Here is a 22,562-nt window from a genome sequence, read left to right as displayed (position 1 = left end):
TCTTTGTGTCTTGGTCTCCCCATGGGCTGTCTCTTCTCGCTGAAGGCTGGAGGATCTTATCTAGTTTGGACATAGAAAATCCTGGCTCTGCGAGGATGAGCCCTCACCTTAGGCCTAGACTGCAGCTTTGCCATTAGACTTGAAAACTCAGAGTCTATTGTCTCTGTTCTTGGCTTTGGGGCCACGTTGTAGCCAGCTCAGCAGTCACAACAAAAAACCACAGATTGGATGGCTTAATCAACATGAGATTTATTTTCTTATGTTGCAGGATCTCATTTAGCCTTAATTACTTCTTCAGAGGCCCCATCTCCAAATCCAATACACTGCGGGTTAGGGCTTTGACATGTGGATTTGGGAGGGACACAGACATTCAGTCTAGAACAGGCCCATACCAACCTCAGGCCTCGTATTCCCAGTGGGGAAGGGTCATGGAACTAAGATGCAGGTGTAAGGGGTGGGGTGCAGAACCAGATATGTTTTACCTCCTTCCGTCATAGGCGTGCATCCTGGAAGCACAGAAAGCTAATTCTAACTTCATTACTGGCCTGTCAGCATCTCCTGAGCCCCTGTTTCATGCCATACACTCTACTGAGGGCTGTGAACCCAAAGAATTGAAAGAGAAGTTTCTGGACCTCTCTGAGTTATGGTGTGGGAGGATGGTAGATCTCAGCATTATGAGGAGTGCTGGATAGGTGCGTCCCCAGAGAGTTAAGAGAGGGGCCTGCCTGAGGGAGCAATGTATTCTGCTCCAGCCGAAGCGAAGGGATTCCATTCAAGAGAACAGACTCCTCAGAGGACCTCTGCCCAACCTGAGGCAAAGGCTCCTTGACTCCAGGCACCAGTCCTCTCTGGAACCTTCTTTTAGGCCTCAGGGTCTCTCTGATGCCCAAGGTCACTGCAGTCACCTTGACCCACCCAGTTTGACCTACCATTGGCCAAAGTTCCAGCCAGAGAGAGCCCAGTCACCTTCGCCCGGGGCGGCTGCTCCTTCCCTGAGACCCAGCTGCTGCCCGGCCCCTGTGGAGGCCTCAGGCTCCCCGTGAAGGGCCCACATCTCTTTTTACACTCGTTCATACATTTCTTTTTTTTTTTTTCGTTCATACATTTCTAACTGTGTCTTCCCCACCCTGGGTACTCTGACTGCATGGCCTCTCTCATCAGAGCATGAAAGTGGAATTAGGATGAGGTTGGGTACTGACTATATACAGATGCCAAGAAAATTCCAGAAAGGATATCATCATTTGTACATTTGCAAATGACAGTATTAAGTGATATTTATTGAACATGTGCTTAGTTAATGCTATAAACGTATTATACATATCAGCTGGCTCAGTGGTAAAGAACCTGCCTTCCAATGCAGGAGACCTAAGAGACACAGGTTGGATCCCTGGGTCATGAAGATCCCCTGGAGGAGGGTATGGCAACCACTCGTTTTCTTGCCTGGAGAATCCCATGGACAGAGGAGCCTGGTGGGCTTCAGTCCATAGGGTCACGCAGAGTCTGACACGACTGAAGTGACTTAGCACGCACATGATTCTGTGAAGCAGTTACTGGTAGTAATTACTATTAGTCCCATTTCACACATGTGAAAATGTAGGTACACAGAGGTTAAATTAGAAATGAACTCTCCAGAGGTTGCCCAATTGCATTAAGTTGTTAAGTGGTAGATCCAAGGTTAAACTTGGAGGCCAGTCTCCTGCCACAATGCTCTTCATAGCTCTGCCCTGCTGTGTTTTAAAGACAAGTTTGAAATACAGTCTGTCATTGCCAGGTACATAAAGGCTATACAGATACCCGTGTCAGTTCAGGGCAGGGCTTGCTGCCAAAGGCATCATGAAAAAGCACTTGATTTTCAGAGATCTTTGGGTTTTGGCAAGCAGATGTACTTTACGTGACATTTCTTTGAGTTCCCCAAAACTCCATTATTGTCCCCAATTAGAGGTGATGAAATTGAGCCCAGAGTGGTCATCTATGTCATCCAAGATCTTACAAATTGTAAGTGGTAAAACTGGAAAGAATTACACTACTGGTTTTTATTGTGGTGTAACTTCATATTTTTAATATGTCAAATGTCAGTAATTTTGTTCACGTAAAACTATTGTCTTAGTAATTTAAAAAATCTGAACTCTGAGTCATCCACCCCTGAGGCACACCCAGAGTTTGGCCATATTGAAATGTGTACTCTTTTGAATGAAGCGATTTTGATTCTGAAGCCTCTGGCTCTGTCCTTCTCAGGTAAGCTCTTCTAAAGGATGTTGCTGTCATCTTAATTCCCTCACTTAGGGATTCCAGCTTTCTGTGTTTTTAAAGCACGTGTATTTCCCCCAGAGCATCTGGGGACCTACCTATTCCAGAGTCCCTGCAGCATTCGTCTTAGGGGGTGCGTGCTCGTGAAGCAGATAAGAGTGTGAGGTCAAGAGTGAGGGCAGGAAGAGGCCTGCTGGTCCCTCTGGTCCAGGCCTGGGGCTGCTGGCCTCGGGGCACCTTATTTTAACCAAGGTCTTCTTTCCAAAGACCTCACCAGAGAGGGGGCCCTCCCTGAAGGAGCAGAGTCCAAGGGGTATAAAAGGTCCAGGCAGCCAGCACTCTCTTTTCATGAAACACCAGAACTTGTGACATGCTCGCTTGGCCCCAGTCTTGCAATTAAAAGCCCTGAGGTCTGACTGAGCCCCAAGTCCACTCTCTGGGCTCCTGGAGCACCCCCACCTGCCATGCCCACCCCCAGGCGCTCCGGGTTCTGAACTGCGGTCTGTTCCCTCCCTCTCTTCCCAGGAGCCCCGTGGTGCCTGGCGGGGTGGTGGCCATGGACCGACATTACTTCCAAAACACCGGAGCGTACGACCCTCTCCTGTCACTGCAGGGAGGCGAAAACCTCGAGCTGTCTCTCAAGGTATGCCCTGGGCCGCAGGAGGCCTGGGAGGTATCTCTGGAGCCATGGATGGGGTCACAGCTTGGAGGTCAAGGATGAGGCTTCAGACAAACACAGAGACATCATCCAGGGGGTGTCCCACCCTGCTTTCTGTCCCTCTGGCCTCTCTCTTGGCTTCAGCACAGCCTCCCTCCTGAACCCACTTGAGTCCGCTTGTAGGAAAGGGCGTGTCTTCAGCCATCTCCGCCTGACACAGAGCTTCCTAGACGTCCTCCGAGGCCAGCAGACTTAGCCCCTGGAGAGTTTTCACCGTGCCCACTGGCCGGAGCAAATACCACACAGTTCTGTGTGCTTCGTTTGATCCAAACAACTTAATGGGGCTTCCCCTGTAGCTCAGTTGGTAAAGAATCCGCCTACAATGCAGGAGACCTGGGTTCAATTCCTGGGTTGGAAAGATCCCCTGCAGAAGGAAATGGCCACCCACTCCAGTATTCTTGCCTGGAGAATCCCATGGGCTATAGCCTGCCAGGCTCCTCTGTCCATGGGGTCACAAGAGTCGGACACGACTTGGCAACTAAACCACCACCAAACAACTTAATGAGCATTTGTCCAAACAGTGTAGCCCCACTGCGCACCACTCAATTTCTCAAGCCTTGGATCAGATCGGACCCTCCACCCGCATTTCCTGTTTCTCATTGATTTCTAGCTTGCTTTTTCACTGCAGCAACCCCTGAAAACCCAACCCAGAGAAGACAAACAGCATTGAAAGTACAGCAATCTGAGGTTGAAATCAGTTTGCAGAACTTCCAACAGGTGTCATTCTGTTTCTCCTGAATGTTGAAAATAGCCCACTCAGCCATCTGAGTTTGCTCTGGCACCCTGGGGTGCCTTGGCACCCAGTTTGGAAAGACCATGGTTTGCCTTCTTGATGTCTTTTGGTTCATGTTCTGCCTATCTGAGGCAGGTTTTTGCTTTCCTCTTTGTTCCCAAGTAGGGAATAAGACACTTCTTGTCAGACGAACTCTAGGCATTTGGGAGTAGGAGTGAGTGGAGAGCAAAGAAAGTCCTAAAAGTAGGAAAGACTCTGTTTGAGGAAAGCTTGCTTTGATCTCCACCCAGATGGCTTCTGGTAACTTTGCAGCAGACTTCACAAGCTTTTAGAGATTCCCTGGCCACTAGGGGTTCCCTTTCCCCTCAGGAAGCAGCCTTGGGAGAGTCCAGGTGTTAACAGCACAGATGCATCCTCTAAGTGCTGAATCTGGGCATTTGTTTCAGGAGCGGGGCAGGGACATTCAGGCAGTTGCAGGGGTTCAGTTCAGTCTCTCAGCTGTGTCCGACTCTGCGACCCCATGGACTGCAGCAGGCCAGGCCTCCCTGTCCATCACCAACTCCCAGAGCTTACTCAAACTCATGTCTATCGAGTCGGTGGTGCCATCTAACTATCTCATCCTCTGTCGTCCCCTTCTCCTCCCGCCTTCAGTCTTTCCCTGCATCAGGGTCTTTTCAAATGAGTCAGTTCTTCACATCAGGTGGCCTAAGTATTGGAGTTTCAGCTTCAACATCGGTCCCTCCAATGAATACCCAGGACCGAGTTCCTTTGGGATGGACTGGTTGGATCTCCTTGCAGTCCAAGGGACTCTCAAGAGTCTTCTCCAACACCACAGTTCAAAAGCATCAATTCTTCAGTGCTCAGCTTTCTTTATAGTCCAACTCTCACATCCATACATGACCACTGGAAAGACCATAGCCTTGACTAGACAGACCTTTGTTGACATTTTGAATATGCTGTCTAGGTTGGTCATAACTTTTCTTCCAAGGAGTAAGCGTCTTTTAATTTCATGGCTGCAATCACCATTTGCAGTGATTTTGGAGCCCAAGAAAATAAAGTCTGCCACAGTTTCCACTGTTTCCCATTGTTGCAGGGGTGTGACCCCTCAACCCACAGGTCCCGGCCGGGGACCACCACCCTTGTTCTCCCCACCTTGTCCCTCACCCCCCGGCCCAGAACTCTCAGATCAGGAAACTCTATTCCATCCTGAGAACTAGCGTCATTCTGCACTCGGTACGTCCCAGACATTTTGCCATCCCCTCCCAGGGCCCCTCGTGTCCCATGTCTCTGGAGAGGAGCACAGAGGTGTGAGTTTTCTCCTTTCCTGGCAGACTTGGCTCTGTGGGGGCTCCGTGGAAATCCTTCCCTGTTCCCGCGTGGGGCACCTCTACCGAAATGAAGATGCCCACTCCCAGCGTGAGCGGGAGGCCACCCTGCAGAACAAGGTCCGCATCGCTGAGACCTGGCTGGGCTCCTTCAAAGAAACTTTCTACAGGCACAGTCCAGAGGCCTTGTCCCTGAGCAAGGTAAGGGGGAGCCCAGCAGAGGCTTCTGGGCCCACCCAGGGCTCCCCCAGCTGGAGGCTGGGCCAGGAGTACCTCCCCTCCGCCTTGAAGGGCAGACAGAAGCTTCCAGTGGGTACTTCCATGGGGGCCCTCTCAAGGGGCTCCCCCTCCCGGTGGAGTTGTCCTCTGTCTCTCCCAGCATCTCTGGGGGGCGGGGGGAGTTGGAGGGGGTGGCAGTCACAGCCGGTCCTGGCCTTGAATCCCCTGATGTCTGTGGGGCAGGGTCTGTCATCACATTTAAGGCTGCGACCGATCACCCTGGGCCCAGAGGAGAGACTGGGCGGGGCGTAATTGCTGAGATGGGTCCCTGAGGGCCCTTTCATCCCAGGGAAAATGTTCAAGGCTACGCAATTACCCCAAGACGTTAAACAAATAGAAGCATAAAAGTAAATGTAAAGGACCTCCCGCCAAAGGCCCAGAAAAATAAACCTTTCAAACACTTGATTAAATGTCCACAAACAGGGCATTTTCAACTGGTCCATGACCACTCAGCACTGTTCTGATGGCAGGACATGTGAATACTGTTTGGCGTGGGACGCGGCTCACAGTGACGTGTGCGGTCCCACATCCCTCAGCCTCCTCCCAGATCCCCGGTCCCTCCCCCGCGTGAGCTGTGATGTAAAGCCACTTTCTCAGGGCTGCCGCCTGTGTCTCCCCCTCCCCAGGCTGGGAAGCCGGACTGCATGGAGCGTCAGCAGCTGCAGAGGAGGCTGGGCTGCCGGACCTTCCACTGGTTTCTGGCCAACGTCTACCCCGAGCTGTACCCACTGGAACGCAGGCCCAGGTTCTCCGGAAAGGCAAGGCATGAGAGAGACAAAGGGCAGAGGAGGAGGAAACGGGGCCGAGCGGCTTCCGCAGCCAGGGCCTGGGTTCAGAGGCTCTCCCACCGCCCCGGGCACCCAGGCCCAGCCCAGCGGGGCCTCCCTGCGGGGAATGGCTGGGCTGGGCCGTAACCCACCGCGGGGCCCCTCGCCCTGGGGTGCTTCCACGTCCTTCAGGAGGCCCGGCTCTCAGGATCGCTGGCTTGAGCTTGACCTCCCTCGATTCTACAGCCCGATCGTGGGCCTTGAGCGCCACCGTAGAGAGTGAAGGAGGGGAACGCGGCCGACAGAGGGCGTCTTCGCGCGGAGGGCGGGATTCACCCCTGCGTGTGTCTGCTTACAGCTCCACAACACGGGACTGGGCTTCTGCGCCGACTGCGCGGCGGAAGGGGCCGCTCCGGGCTGCGCCGTGGTGCTGGCCCCTTGCAGCGACGCCCAGCAGCAGCAGGTGGGTGGCCAGCGCTCCCAGACCGCTGGGGGGTCTTTGCCGGGATGCCCCTCTCTTCCTCTGGGGGCCTCTCCTTTCCCGGGTCCCCCGTCCGTGACTGCCTGGTCCCCCACTCTTGTGACCCGTCCCCCCCAACCTGTCCCCAGCTCCTAGCCTAGATGTGGAGCCGTCAGAGAAGGCGAGCCTCTGAGCTCCAGGGGAAGGGCCAGGCTGTTTAGCCAGTGCGTTCAGCTGACAGATAAGGAAACGGGGGCCTGGAGGGTGGCTAGCCCGGGGCGACCAAAGCAGGTGTCTCCAGAATCCCGGAGGGTAAGGGGCAGTGGGAGCGGAGAGGTGCGCCTGCCCCGGCCGCATGCATGTCTCTTGTCTTGTGTGGAAGCGGATCCAGTATTACAAGATCATCCAAAAACATAAAAGACACTGGAAATCCAGAATTCATGGAAAAGACTCCCATTAAAAAAAAAAAAATTATTTACTGGCCAAGCCTCACAGTATGCAGGATCTTCCCCAACTAGGGATCAAACCCATGCCCCCTACAGGGGAAGTGTGGAATCCCAACCTCTGCCCTGCTAGGGAATGTCCTCTTTTTCTTTTCATTGGAGTGTAGTTAGTTGATCTACAATGTTGTGTTAGCCTCTGGTGTATAACAAAGTGATTCAGTTCTACATATATACCTATTTATGTTCTTTTTCGGGTTCTTTCCTGTTGTAGCTTATTACAGGATATTGAATATAGCTCCCTGTGCTATACAGTAGGGCCTTGCTGTTTATCTATTTTGTATGTAGTAGTTTGTGTCTGCTAATCCCAAACTCCTAATTTATCTGTTCCCCCCACCCTTTTTCCCCTTTGGTAACCATAAGTTTATCTTCTCTCTATGTGGGTCTGTTCCTGTTTTGTAAACATACTAAGTGAAGTAACTCAGACAGAGAAAGACAAATATCATAAGATGTCTCTTGTGTGTGGAATCTAAAAGATGATGCAAATGAACTTATTTACAAAATGGAAAAGTTCATCATTTAAATTAAAAATCTATAATCAGAGATCAAAGAAAACTTATGTGCAGGCAAATTCCTACCAGGGCACCTTTTTGAAACCAGTTCAAGACCAGTTCAAGACCATTAGCCAACTAAAACCAGAGACGGGGACAGTTGGTCACCAAGCAGGTGCTAAAGGCACAGAAGCCCTGAGCAAGCGAGGAGACTCCAGAAAACGTCCCCCCTTTACATCGGTGCAACAAACCCGAGACTCGTGACTGTGTTCCTGAGACTCCAGGCTGCTGGCGCTGAGTCTTGCCCGCGTAGATACGCTGTGTCTTTCAGGCATTTAATGTGGATCTCTGGGGACCAAGACTTCCAGGCCAGAGGAGTCTCTCAGTGTAACACAAGAGCCGTGTTTGTGTGTGTGTGTGTGTGTGTGTGTGTGTGTGATGGGGAGAGAGGGCTGGGTTTGGGCAGACAGCCTCATGGCCTCAGCGGCCCCCACCCCACTTGCCAGAGGAGGGGTCACCCAGCTGGATCATCGGCTGCAGGTCTCAGAGCAGCGTCTTCACTCCCCATGCACCGAGCATGTGGTCTGTGAAACTCCTTCCTCTGGGAGAAGGGCTTGCACTCCACAGTCAGAAGGGAGGCAGAGGGTGGAAAAGCCCCTGGGGAAGGGAGGGGAACAGCTCTTCTGGGGCGGGCATGCTGGAGACCGTCCTCAGATTCCTGGGGGCTCCCTCCGCAGCGAGGCTGGAGCCCAGGGTAGCCGGAAGGGCGGGCTGCCCTGTGACAACAGAAGCTTATGACCCGCTGCTGCTAAGTCGCTTCAGTCGTGTCCGACTCTGTGCGACCCGATGGACAGCAGCCCACCAGGCTCCTCTGTCTGTGGGATTCTCTAGGCAAGAATATTGGAGTGGGTTGCCATTTCCTTCTCCAGCTTATGACCCGAGGGGCGGCCTAAGGGAGATGATGAGCATGACCGGCAGGTTCTCCCACACGGGGAGGGTCTCCTTGACCCTGAGGTCCTGCTCGTGGGTGCATGTGGCCAGCAGGATGGACTAGGAGATCGGTGCCGAGTGAGGGGGAGGATCGAGAGGCAGATGGTGCTTCCAGCATCATGTGGGGTCCTGTCTTATGAGGAAGGGCTCCTTCTGTGTGAGGGCATTTCTTCTCTTCAAATTCCTATCACACAAATACCTGCCCAGGTAATGGGATGCCTCTGTGACTATGGCTGAGGGTTGGGGGGATTCACTTCTTTTCACAGCTTGGATGATAACCTAGAAAGTCTAGCCCAAACCTCTCTGCTTTCAGCCTGGGATGGGGCTGTTGCATTAAGCTGTTCTATCTCAAAGGCCTCTATTAAAAACGAACAACAAAGTGTGAGTTCCTGGAGATACTGATGGAACGAGTCAGATAAGCCCCCGAGAGCCTGGGGCCAAAGCCAGGAAAACGCTTTGGAGGGTCCAGCCCTGAAGGCAGGACCAGCAAGGCTCTAGGACCGCAGGGGAAGGCCCTGGGCCTGGAGGAAGCAGGGAATCAGGATCCCTTTGTCCCCTTCCGGTTTTACTGTCTACCAGTGTTCTAGAACACACCCAGAGGCACTCACTCCCAGCCCAGAGGACAGAAAGAAAGCGGTAATGGAGGCCTTATGACAGTGGAAGCACCTCACCTTCTGGCTGTGTGACATCAGGCAGCCTTCTTAACCTCTCAGAGTCTTGGTTTCCTCACCTGCAAGTAGGGATAATAGACTCCCTCATGCAAGAGGAATGTTTTGGAGTTTTGGAGTTAGTTAAGATTCTTGGGCTTCCCTTGTAGTTCAGTCGGTAAAGAATCTGCCTGCAATGCAGGAGACCTGGGTTCAATTCCTGGGTCCAGAAGATCCCCTGGAGAAGGAAATGGCAACCCACTCTAGTATTCTTGCCTGGGGAATCCCATGGACAGAGGAGCCTGGTAGGTTCCCAGTCCCTGGGGTCACAAGAATTGGACACGACTTAGCGACTAAACCACCACCAAGATTCTTGGTGGGGAGGTGGGGATTAGCAACGGCTTCTGTATCCAGAAAAATTGTGAACTAGCTAAGCTGAAACCACCATCTACTATACTAAGAATAAGAAGAAACACACTCTTTTATGTATAAGGAACTAAGTTTATAGCAAAGAGAAATCTCCAGAGACCCTCACAAAACACAGGGCATCCTTCATTGCTTCACCTGAAAGGAAAGCGAAAGTCACTCAGTCGTGTCTGACTCTTTGCGACCCTGTGGGCTATACTGTCCATGGGATTCTCCAGGCCGGAAGACTGGAGTGAGTTGCCTTTCCCTTCTCCAGGGGATCTTCCCAACCCAGGGATCAAACCCAGGTCTCCCGCTTTGCAGGCAGATTCTTTACCAGCTGAGCCACCAGGGAAGCCCAGGAATACTAGAGTGGGTAGCCGATCCCTTCTGCAGGGGATCTTCCTGACCTGGGAATTGAACCGGGGTCTCCTGCATGGTGGGCGGATTCTTTACCAACTGAGCTATGAGGGAAGACCGATGGCTTCGCCTATGTTGCAATAAATAGAATAAAGGAGGAAACTCTCAGAATGTATAAATATGAATGCCACGGAAACTGGAGTGAGGCGGTGTCAGAGGTCAGAGCTAGTGCAGCATGCTATCTGTGGACCTGACAATGAGACGGGGTCTTGCTGACTCCTGCGGAATCTGAGGCTTGCCCCCAGACCTCAGCCCTGTTGCGGTGAGCTCTCCTCCCCTCGTCCAGCTTTGGGCAGGGTCTCCTTTTAGCTGTGCTGACGGCCGTTCCTCTGTCCCAGCGCCTGGAGCACATGGGCCGGCACGCCATCCGCTACGGCGGCCCACGGCACCTGTGCTTTGACGTCAGGGGAGAGCAGGTGATTCTCCAGAACTGCACTGAGGGGGCCCCTGCCGTTCACCAGCAGCACTGGGACCATCAGGAGGTGAGTGGCCCACCCAGGAGGAGCTCGCGAGGCCGCTGGCGGGCACCTGTCTGGCTCTTCCGAGAGGTCATGTCTTACCACACAAGCCTGTGTCCCTGTGGCTGAACTTAGCGGCCTGGCACTAAGGCCTCAGGGGGTGGTGAAGCCAGCCTTGCAGCCCAGTTATCCGCCAGCATCCGGAAAGGTGCTAATTTATCAGTCTCTGTGTCGCTCTGGTCTTCATGCCCTGGAAAGAGGAGACCCCCTGGCTGTAAAGTTTATCAGCTTTAGGCCTCGAGTAGGACTGTGGGGCGTGTTACAGAGGCTGTCAAACCCCACTGGTGGTGTGCTTTTAGGAGCAGAGGAAAGGCCTGCCTCCTGTTCCACAATCAAATAGATGATGGCATCAATCGTACTTTCTTCCTTGGCTAATTTCATGCTGAGCATTTCATCATTTTCGTAAGAATTTAATTCCCATTACCCAGAGAGAGGCTCTAGCTCCTTTCCAGAGGTTAGCATCCATAAGAGGAAATAGGAGGAGTCTAAGTATTTAGACAGAGTGAGCAGTTTAAGGATTGGAAGGAAACAGTATTAACAACTGTCTGTACATTGTTTTTCCTTCACCTCAAATCCCTTCTGACGTGAGCTAGGGTATAAGTACATGAAAAAAAAAAATTAATACACACATCTTTTTAAAATGTCTTATCTTCACCTTTTGCTTGGAAATAAGGGAGGTTAAATAACTAAGCAGAACTCCATGCCTCAGCGCTCTTAAAGCAGGCTGTGAAAGAGGAAAATCATATAGTGTAAGACTTAAGCTGAACTCACAATAAGTGTTGAGAACAAAGCTCTTGGGGCTTTGGTGACAAGGAAACCCAGGGCTCAGGGGGCCACACGTGCTCAAGGAATTCTTAGAAACCAAATTAAGGCCCTTTATGAATGATCACAAAGGATCGTTCTAAGCAAGGCCTCTGGATAAGATAGATTTAGAAACAGCATTTAAGCATAATGTGTAAAAGATTAGTGACTAAGATATACCCAGCATCTTTCAGGCATTAAAAAGTAAGGCTTTAAAAAAGTATTCTTATTCAGCCATAAAAAGAAATGAGGTACTGTTCATAGCAACATTATTCACAATAGTCAAGAGGCAGAAGCAACCCAAGAATCCAGTGATTGATAAATGAATAAACCAAATATGCTATGTACATACAATGGACTGTTATTCCATCTTAAGAAGGAAATCCTGTCATTTGCTTCAACATGGATGAAACTTGAAGACATTATTCTAAATGAAATAAGCCGGTCACAAAAAGACAAATGCTATATGATTACACTTAATATGAGGTGTATAGAGAAGTCAGATTCATACAAACAGAAGATAGAATGGTAGTTACCTGGCACAACAGGAAGGAGGGAAAGGGAAGTTGTCATTTAACGGGTATTGAGTTTCCGTTTTGAAAGAAGAGAAAGTTCTGGAGATCTGTTTCATCACAATGTGAATATACTTAACACGAATACATTTTACACTTAAAAATGGTTAAGGTGGGGCGTTTTGTGTTACATACCGTTGTTGCTGTTGTTTAGCTGCGAAGTTGTGTCTGACTCTTTTGCAACCCCATGGACCATCACCCACCAGGCTCCTCTGTCCATGGGAATTCCCAGGCAAGGATACTGGAGTGGGTTGCCATTCCCTTCTCCAGGGGATCTTCCTGATCCAGGGATCCAACCTGTGTCTGCTGCTTGGCAGGTGGATTCTTTACCTCTGAGCCACCTGGGAAACTTAGGGCTGCATATATTATATTATATAGTAACCAGAATACTCCAATTCCCTATCAGGCCGGTTGACAACACTTTTATCATTCTCTTAATGACTAGCACAAATTGAAGATATTTCTTTCTTTGCTGACTGATTGTGAGGGTCCAACTGGTTTTCTTTCTTTTTTTTTCTTTTTCTTCTCTCCTTTCAGAATGGAATGATTGTTCACATTCTCTCTGGGAAATGCTTGGAAGCTGTGGCGCAGGAAAACAATAAAGATCTGTACTTGCGTGAGTGTGATGGAAAAGCCAGCCAGCTGTGGCGATTTGACAACGTCAGCACCGTGGATGAACGGTGAACGCCACCCTCAGAAGGAACACAGAAGCGTGGCCATCGCAGTTCAACTCCAGGGAACTGCAGCAGCATGTGCCTTTTATGAAGCAGGCCCTTTACGTGTGTGCAGTGGCAAAAACAGAGATGCAAGCTCCATGAATGAATACGGAACGTCTTTTCTTCCTGCCCTTTATTTCACAGCCCACTGTCTGTTTTAGACAAAAAATATGGACCCATTGTCTCACTGTCTTCATCACTGGTAGATGATCATAGCATGGTACAGAAGATTCTTGTTTTTTTTTTCCCCCCTACTGAGCAGTATACCATTTCTTTTATCTCTGATTAAGGAAAGAAGGGTCTTCTCTGGTGGCTCAGCAGTAAAGGATCCACCTGCCAATGCAGGAGAAGTGGGTTCTGTCCCTGGGTTGGGATGATCCCCTGGAGAAGGAAATAGCAACCCACTCCAGTATTCTTGCCTGGAAAATTCCATGGACAGGGGAGCCTGGCAGGCTGTAGTCCATGGGGTCATAAAGAGTTGGACACAACTCAGCAACTAAACACCAACAACAAAGGAAAGAGGCCTGACAACATCTTCAGGATACATAATTCCTACTGATCAATTTATTCTAGACTGCCTTTCCTTGGACTGTCTGTATTGACAACCATAAAATTAAAGTGTGAAGAAGGTGCAAAGTTCTGACATCCAAAAACTTTAGAATAAGCTTATGAGACAAATTTCACGTTCATTGGTTGAACCATAGCTCAGATGAAGGAAGTAAGCTACTCAGAGAAAATAGTATTACAGAGACTTTTGCCCAATTTTCAGCTCAGCCTAGCAACTGCAAAGAGTCAGTAGACCTGGAATAAGATGTTTTCATGTTCATGAGAATTTTCTTGGGACTTTCTACCTCCATTCACCCTTGCCCTCACTATTCTCTAGCTAGATTAACGATAATCAGATTCTCATGTAATACGCTTCTCTATAGTCATTGGTGTTGGGTCAGCTTAAACTGAATGCTCCCACTAAAAGGAAGTGTGTACAATTGAGAAACTCCTGATGTCCTGTTACCAGGCTTGCGTTGATGGGATCAGAACAAGCAACTTTTGCAAAGAGGCAAATCTCCCTGGGAGGGAAATGCCAGCATCTGAGTCAAAATTCCTTTGAGAGGAACTAGAGTGGGGTGTTGATGTCCATGAGGTTGAAAGGGCTGGGTCTGAGCCCCCAGGAAATGTCTGGTTATCCCCAAAGGGGCCCACATCTGAACATTCAGCCACAGGAAGAACACATCTTCATCAGGGCAGAGTCCATGCTGGTGAAAGCCAGATGGCTCTGTTGCTGTGACTTGGCCCATCTAGATGGGACTTAAGGGTTGTTGAGTGGGGTTGGTTCTGCGATTAAGAAGAGGTGGTGCCCATTTCTCTTCCAGATGGAGTTCCCTCTTCACACGGTCAGCTTATAAATCTCCCCTCAAAGATGCTGATCTCCTCTGGGCTGTCTCAGGATACAGTGTGTTTCAGATAACAAACACTGAGGGTTTCCAAAAAATATCCCTCATAACTATGCATCTCTTCTCTACCTGTTGAAGTTAACGGCACACTGTATTTTTCCTTCCTCAGAATACACTCTAGACCTGGGCAAAGAGCCACTGGCCACATGTGGCTATCTAAACATAAATTCATTAAAATTAAAGAAAATTTAGGCTCTGTTTCTCAGTGGTACTGGCCACATTTCAAGTACTCAAGAGCCACTGTGTTGGACAGCATAGATAATAGCACCTTCCATCATGAAAACACGCCTATTGGATAGCACTGATCTAGACAGATTCATCATCCCATGGAAAGAAGAGATTCAGCCACCATCTTCTTCTTTCAGACTTGTTTATGTTCAACACAAATTCTCCTAATATCCTGAGGCTGAGACAGAGCTAAAAATTCTCAGATGACAACCTTGGGAAGAGTGTTAATAGTTAAAAAAATAAAAGCTAAACTAGACTTCTGTTTTACCAATGAACATTGGTATTGGCATTGTTTGGTATTTAAAGTTGCTGGAATAAATTAATATAATTAAATGAAAGGCTGAATTGAATCGTATAAGTTGTGTTTGACAGTAATTTGCAAAAGGACCCAGATGGCTTATTGCTTAATTGGTTGAACAAAGCAAGAATGTGGTGTTCCTTGCTTCCTTAACCATCCCCATGATTTATTACTTTGTTAGAGAAATGGCTGTCAACTCAGTCCCTGGCTGGTACTTAAAGACCCTTAATTTAAACAAAACAGATGCCTCCACTTAATTCTCAAAGAAATTCAAACTTCTCCTCATCATAGAGTAATAGTATTCAAATCCTCTCCTCTAAGTTCTGATTTTATCTACAATGATCAGTTTAAAAGTGGAGAAACCTGGCCATCAGAAGATTTGATTCCCAAGAGTTTCACTTGTCCATCTGAATTTTATAAGACTTTATTGTTTGGATTTTAAGATTGAATTCACCATCATTAGTAAGTAATGATCTAGACAGATTCATCATCCCATGGAAAGAAGAGATTCAGCCACCATCTTCTTCTTTCAGACTTGTTTCTATTCAACACAAATTCTCCTGATATCCTGAGGCTGTCCTGCTGTGGGGACAGAGAGTTTTCAGCCAACAATGTTAAGAGTCCAACACTCTTTGTGTTATTTCATAACAAAAGCAGATGTCATCCCCAGAGGGGCCCTGATCTATTTCCTCTTTGGTCTCAATGCATTAATCTCACTGGCCAACTTAGAATCTCAACTCCCATGAACATCAGACAGTCCCCCGGCCCAAGCTGATGGTGTGTCAGTCACTGTGCCAGAATTTGACATCATTGGAGGTCACGTTATCATGCCCACCTCAAGGGGAGCCTTCCGCTTTGCCCTGAGAGGCCATGAAAAAGCCAGTTGGGCACCAAACGACCTGTGACCAGTCACTAAATCTGGACACTGCCGTGGGCTGCCTGATGGGCACAGCTCTACATATTGTGGACACTGTTTATGCTTGTTCTGTAAAGGCTCTGTTAGAAATGCAGCTTGTTTGGCCAAAGCCCAAAGCACCTACAAGTCCTGCCCTGACTCTTCAAACGCCTTGATTTGGGCATATTTTCAATAATTATGTTGAGCACAATAACCAAGGAGGTGATATTTCCAGGATTCTAGAATCCTCTGCTATTTCTGCGTTAATTATATTCCAGTCTCCAATGTTTCTGCAATCTCCTGGTGGCTCAGATGGTAAAGCATCTGCCTACAACACGGAAGACCCGGGTTCGATCCCTGGGTCGGGAAGATCCCCTGGAGAAGGAAATGGCAACCCACTCCAGTACTCTTGCCTGGAAAATCCTATGGATGGAGGAGCCTGGAGGGCTGCAGTCCATAGGGTCGCAAAGAGTTGGACACAACAGACTTCACTTGACTTCAATGTTTCTGCAGTTTCAACCTCCTCTTCTGTGAAATGTGCTCTTTAAATAGGGAAGTGTGTCCTTAGCATTGCTTTAATATTGTGAGGATCTTTGCTGATGTGGCTGTTCTTTGCACAGGTCTGGGATGTTGATATTTTTTAATCACCAAAGTCTCTACATTATACCAATATGCTATGCTCTCATGAGATCAAAGCAAGTCACCTGACTCTTTTTGGGTTAAGAACAGAGTCGGCGTGGTTACTTTACTTCCAGTGATAGTTTGCAAGCTCAGCCCAAACAGATCAGCATCACGTTTGAAAATTGTTGTTGTTGTTCAGTTGCTAAATCATGTCCAACTCTTTGCAACCCCATGGACTGCAGCACACCAGGCCCCTCTGTCCTCCACTATCTTCCAGAGCTTGCTCAAACTCATGTCCATCGAGTCGGTGATGCCATCCAACCATCTCATCCTCTGTCATCCCCTTCTCCTCCTGCCCTCAATCTCTCCCAGCATCAGGGTCTTTTCAAATGAGTCAGCTCTTCACATCAGGTGGCCAAAGTATTGGAGCTTCACCTTTAGCATTAGTCCTTCCAATGACTATGCAGGACTGTTCTCCTTTAGGATGGACTGGTTGGATCTCTTTGCAGTCCAAGGGACTCTCAAGAATCTTCTCCAGCACCACAGTTCAAAAGCATCAGTTCTCTGGTGCTCAGCCTTCTTTATGGTCCATCCCTCATATCTGTACATGATTACCAGGAAAACCATAGCTTTGACTGCACGGATCTTGTTGGGAAAGTAATGTCTCTGCTTCTTAATATGCTGTCTAGGCTTGTCATAGTTCTTTTTCCAAGGAGCAAGCATCTTTTAATTTCATGGCTTCACTTACCATTCGCAGTGATTTTGGAGCCCAAGAAAATAAAATCTGACACTGCTTCCACTTTTTCCCCTTCCATTTGCCATAAAGTGATGGGACTGGAAGCCATGATCTTAGCTTTTTTTTATTGTTGAGTTTCAAGCCAGCTTTTTCACTCCCCTCTTTCACCCTCATCAAGAGGCTCTTAAGTTCCTCTTCACTTTCTGCCCTTAGAGGAGTTTGAAAATTTCTGAACTGTACAGCTAACTCACAGTCAAGTGATATTCCAGAACCCTTGACAAATGCTAAATGAAGATGACGGGGCGAATTCTCCTGCAGCTTGGACTTAAGGTGTCCTTCCTCCTTGAGGACCAGTGAGTGAGAAGTAGAGAGAGGCCACTCATGTTCCACTAATTGATGCCCCTCCTTGTGGAAAACTGAAGCCTAGGGAAGCAAAGTTCCCCTGCAACACAGAAAATTTCCCTCTCATATTCCAGTTATTTTTCAGTTACTGGTACATACCAGTATTAGAGGATATCAGGTATACTCTAAATTAGGAGTAGAGAGCATGATAGCTCTCCAGAAGAAAGTGGAAGAGAAGGGTCAAACAATATCATGGACATCTAAAGAGCAAGATGGTCAAAAACATATTCCTAGTGGGGGCAGAAAGGGTTACCAGAGGGATTTTCAGAATTGTGTCTAGTCCTCAGTCTAAAACTTTATTTCCATTGCCCCGAACTTTCAGCCAAGCCTTCCACACTGACCAAGTCCTGTGTTGGAGGATGGGAACACAGAACTGGGCTGAGCCCCTGTCTGGGACTGAGTCCAGAAAGAGCAGCCTTTGCAGGTCAGAAATAAAGTTTTAGATCCAGAAAGGCTGGGCCTCGGGAATCAGGGCAACACTGTTACAGAAAAGAATGGACACCAATTCTAGCCGCACATCCCCGCACAGTGCCAATCCGGATAAATGCACTTGGGTCAGATAGCATTTTAAAATGATAACTTAAAGTTTTAAATTATATTTAGTATTTATTATTTTTCTACAGAGGGCTAGACAGTAAATATTTTTGGCTTTGCAGCCGCACGGTCTCTGCCCTGACTCTACAGCTCTGCCCTAGTAGCACAAAAGCAGGCAGAGTCAATAATAGACAGATGCACGTGCCTGTGTTCTAATAAAACTTTATTTACAAAAACAGGTGGTGGGGCTGATGTGGCTCACAGGCCTTGTTTACCATCTCCTTTGAGCTGCAGAAGGAGACAAATGATAGAGCCTTTAAAAACAGAAAACTGTTCCCAAAGAAACTGTGACTAAAGGTGGAAAGTTTAAAAATAGGGTGTTTTTACATTATAAATAACCAAAAGGCAAAGAAAACACAAGAGGGGAAAAAACAGGATCTAATTGTAAACAGACTCCAATCCTTTTTAGAAAGAAATAGAAATAAACAAATGACTCATTTTTTTTTTAAATCAAAATATAAAACACTGACCCTGTAGCTGTCAGCTGCCTTTCCCTGGACACACAGCTGCCTCGCACCTTCCCTCTTGACAGGTCGGGCAGGGCCAGCTTCCTAAATGAGACCACAGGCAGCATCACCAAGGAAGGGAGGGGTACTAAGGAGCAGAGTACCCCTCAGCATCTCAGTCAAGCCAATGGGATTCAACTGCAGGAACAGATGAAATCTGATGTGTTTCTAGGTTACGGTGGTGAAGACACTCACAAAGGACAATGCACACCCTCCCTGCCTTCCCCCAACACGCTTCCCTTGCAACTGGGATGTGAGGACCATCAGATATGCGCTCCTGTGTGGAGCAAGAACCATGGCCTCTGCGTGTTTACATAAACTCTGGTCCTTGGCAGCCCATTCAGCCAGACTTCAGCACACAAGCTGGAGTCAAGCCAAGCAGAGGGTCTCCCAACAGCAGGGCTCGAAACCAGGCTGTACGAGGCCAACCAGCCTCGCTCCTTGTGCTCCTGAGCCGACACGGCCCACGGAGTGTGTTGAAAGGCCAGACCCAGGGGCACCTCTTGCCTGGTGCAACCTACATGGAAAGCTGCCAGCCCGTCATGCGCTTTGAGAGCTGGCACCTGCATGCCCAAGGCTGGCTCCGGATAAACAGCCTGGGGACACCTCCTCCCCGCCACACACACAGCTCAAAGCACCCGACCCCACCTCTGCTCTGCACGCCGCTGACCCCGCCTGTGCAGGGAGCCGTCACCACGCACAAGGGACAGGCGTCCGCATCGCTCCGACCGCCCAGAGAGAGGCACGGCTGGGCACGCTGAGCTGCCGAGGACAGGGCTTGCTTTGTTTGCCCCTGCTGGTCAGATGCCTCATGGAACGGGAGGATGAGGAGCCCCACTTCCTACTCTTTATTGGGAATGCTATTTTCTTCTCCAGTCAGCTCTTAAGAGTATCCTTAAAAAAAAAAAAGAGTATCCTTAACCTCTCTCCACAGAGGCCCGTGCCCATGGCTCTAGTGGTGGTTGCTTTGCTGGGTGGTGGAGCTGCTACCGTCTCCCCGAGGCTCCAGCCCTTGACAGGGACATCTCCGCATGGACCGTTTGAGCAAAGCCCCCGCAGCTGCTCAGGGCTCCGGCGCCCTTCTCAAACCTTGCATTGCCTCCCTAACCAGCTGGCCCGAGCCTAACAGGTGGGGCCCAGATGGACACGTGGTACCAGTTGCCTTACGACGGCCCTTGTCCAGCACTGCTAGTCCGCCTAACTCACGGCGGAACTCTGTCCCAGGCTGAGCAACAGGCTTTCTTCAGCAAAGAGCCATGGTCTGCGCTTCCTCGTTCCCCCTTAAAAGTGAGTGAAACGGTTAGTCACTCAGTTGTATCTGACTCTTTGTGACCCCATGGACTGTAGCCAGCCAGAGACTCCTCTGTCCATGGGATTCTCCAGGCAAGAATACTGGAGTGGGTTGCCATTTCCTTCTCTAGCGGCCCTGGATCTTCCAGACCCAGGGATCGAACAAGGTCTCCTGCATTGGCAGGCAGATTCTTTACCATCTGAGCCACCAGGGAAGCCCCTGTCCCCCTTAGCACTTACCCAAGGGCTGGGTGCTCGACTCCATGGATTCTATCACAGAGGGAAAACCAGGAAGTGTAGTACAGATGAACGATGTTTCAAGAGATTGGAGAAAAATCAAGTCGAAAAAGCTTTCTATGCTAACTAGGCAAGAGACAATAAGACCTCTGTGACAAAGACACGTACCCATCATCAGAAATAATAGTAATGACAGCCACAGGTGATAAATCTGTGCCTAACCCTTAACTCATGTGATTTCTTGTTATATTCACAATAGGCCAACAAAGTAGGTACCATTATAATCCTCATTTTATCTTTTCCCATTCTATAGTTGAAGAAAGAAAGGCTTACATGGATGAAGAAATCTTCCCAAGGCCACAAACTAAGAAAGGGATGCAGTTAGATCACAAACCCAGGTTCACCTGGTTCTAAGGTCTTTATTTTCAACCTCCACATTGTATTGATAGTTTATAGTGAAGGATGTTGGATTCACGATCTCCGAAGAAGATTTAGCTTTGGGACCAGGGACAGGCTTGATCACTCAAGAGCATTTGTGTAACAGAGTCTTACTAAAGTGTAAAAAGGGACAGAGAAAGCTTCTGACAGAGACATCAGAAGGGGGACATCAGGAGAGCACCCCCCTTGCTAGTCTTATCAAGGCCTTATACACTTTTACCAGACCCACTCCCACAACATGCATCTTAAATTAACAAGATTAGAACTAACAATAGAAAGGTCTTACCAGACCCACTCCCACAACACAGTCTTAAGATAATAAGTTTCAAGTTTCTTGTTAGGAAAAAAACATGTCCTTGAGCAAGATACATTGATGTTATATAATCATTGGTACAGAGGACGTCCACCGAGGGATGCCTTCCCTTCACCTTTTGATTTTGAGGGGAGGCTGTGTGGCTGAGCTGAGCCACAGGGAAGCCAGTGAAGTGAGTGAAAGTCACTCAGCCGTGTCTGACTCTTTGCAACCCCAAGGACTATACAATCCATGGAATTCTCCAGGCCAGAATATTGGAGTGGGTAGCCTTTCCCTTCTCCAGGGGATCTTCCTAACCCAGGAATCGAACCCAGGTCTCCCACATTGCAAGCAGATTCTTTACCAGCTGAGCCACAAGGGAAGCATGCTTTTGAACTGTGGTGTTGGAGAAGACTCTTGAGAGTCCCTTGAACTGCAAGGAGATCCAACCAGTCCTTCCTAAAGGAGATCAGTCCTGGGTGTTAATTGGAAGGACTGATGTTGAAGCTGAAACTCCAATACTTTGGCCACCTGATGGGAAGAGCTGACTCATTTGAAAAGACCCTGATGCTGGGAAAGATTGAGGGCGGGAGGAGAAGGGGATGACAGAGGATGAGATGGTTGGATGGCATCACCAACTCAAGGAACATGGGTTTGGGTCAACTCCAGGAATTGGTGATGGACAGGGAGGCCTGGCGTGCTGCGGTTCATGGGGTCACAAAGAGTTGGACATGACTGAGCGACTGAACTGAACTGTGTGGTTCAGATGGTAAAGCGTCTGCCTGCAATGTGGGCGATCTGGGTTCAATCCCTGGGTTGGGAAGAGCTCCTGGAGAAGGAAATGGCACCCCACTCCAGTATTCTTGCCTGGAAAATCCCATGGACAAAGGAGCCTGGTAGGCTATAGTCTATGGGGTCACAAAGAGTCGGACATGACTGAGCGACTTCACTTTCACTTTTCACAGAGCGTAAGGGAGAACATGAGTTGTTTTGTTGTGTAATCATTAGCTCTGGGCTTAAAGAAAGTCTTAAACATTATTGTCATAACAACTCAGAGTTTAAGAACATCTTATGTGACTAAGACAAAGCAATGTATAAAAAAAAAAAGTTTGTCCCTTTCTCCTCCTTGAGGACCCTGGACTCCTTATCAACCTACCTAAGGATTATCTCTCTCAGTATTGCCTCCCAGTGTTTGTTACAATGACCTACACAGAAATGGGTAAAAATAAGGGTCAAGTTGTTTTCAGTTCAGTTCAATTCAGTCGCTCAATTGTGTCTGATTCTTTGCGACCCCATGAATTGCAGCACGCCAGGACTCCCTGTCCATCACCAACTCCCGGAGTTTACTCAAACTCATGTCCATCGAGTCGGTGATAACATCCAGCCATCTCATCCTTTTTCGTCCCCTTCTCCGCCTGCCCCCAATCCCTCCCAGCATCAGGGTCTTTTCCAATGAGTCAACTCTTCTCATGAGGTTTTAGGATCTACCAAAACTTAGTCTGTTTAATGAGTTCAGGTGCAAGTAAAAGAATAACTGGCTCCCAGGTGATGATGAAATGGCACTCTTCAGTCATTTCAGATGCCCTGTTCAAAGGCAGGTAGGTCCCCATTGGCTGCAATAGCCCAGAGACCTCATTCATCAGCAGGCTCTTGGTGCCTTCCGCTTACCCTCCCTGCTGGCTTTGGATTCTGGCATCCACCCCATCATGCTTACAGGACGTCCATCCTGACATCTACCATGACGTCCTTGGCCAGCATCCCAGGTAGGAAGGAAGAGAGGTGGCGGAAGGATGCTCTCCTCCTGCATCTTTGTGCTGAGAGAGATCTACCCCTGACCTGCCCCCGACTCCCTATCAGTAGACGTCCCTCTGCCTCATTGGCCGGAACTGGGTCACAGGGTCACAGAAAGTACCTCACACAGAGGAGGCTGGGCACCCTGCCGCCCAGACCTCACTGGGGCTCTGCCAGCCGGGAAGACGGGAGCT

General features: G+C 48.9%; 1 protein-coding gene across 4 annotated transcripts in view; it reads left to right on the top strand.

Annotated features, from left to right (window-relative positions):
* GALNT15 (polypeptide N-acetylgalactosaminyltransferase 15) overlaps positions 1 to 14,626 on the top strand; it is a 46,149-nt gene extending 31,523 nt beyond the window's left edge. Inside the window, exons 5-10 of one of the 4 annotated variants that reach the window (XR_009697007.1) lie at positions 2,773 to 2,890; positions 5,030 to 5,224; positions 5,929 to 6,065; positions 6,428 to 6,532; positions 10,321 to 10,464; positions 12,411 to 12,547. Coding sequence is in view for 3 of the 4 variants with exons in the window: in XM_061167265.1 (XP_061023248.1) it covers positions 2,773 to 2,890; positions 5,030 to 5,224; positions 5,929 to 6,060; positions 6,428 to 6,532; positions 10,321 to 10,464; positions 12,411 to 12,557 (841 nt within the window). In the remaining variant the exon portion in view is untranslated. Of the gene's footprint in view, positions 1 to 2,772; positions 2,891 to 5,029; positions 5,225 to 5,928; positions 6,066 to 6,427; positions 6,533 to 10,320; positions 10,465 to 12,410 lie in introns of all 4 variants that reach the window. The other 3 variants (XM_061167265.1, XM_061167266.1, XM_061167267.1) reach the window with 3 other exon arrangements.
* Positions 14,627 to 22,562: the final 7,936 nt, after the last annotated feature.

The sequence above is a fragment of the Dama dama genome, chromosome 19 (genome assembly GCF_033118175.1).
Source record: "Dama dama isolate Ldn47 chromosome 19, ASM3311817v1, whole genome shotgun sequence".
NCBI lineage: Eukaryota > Metazoa > Chordata > Mammalia > Artiodactyla > Cervidae > Dama > Dama dama.
The sequence above is the reverse complement of the archived record's forward strand: the minus strand, read 5'-3'. Positions and strand labels throughout refer to the sequence as shown.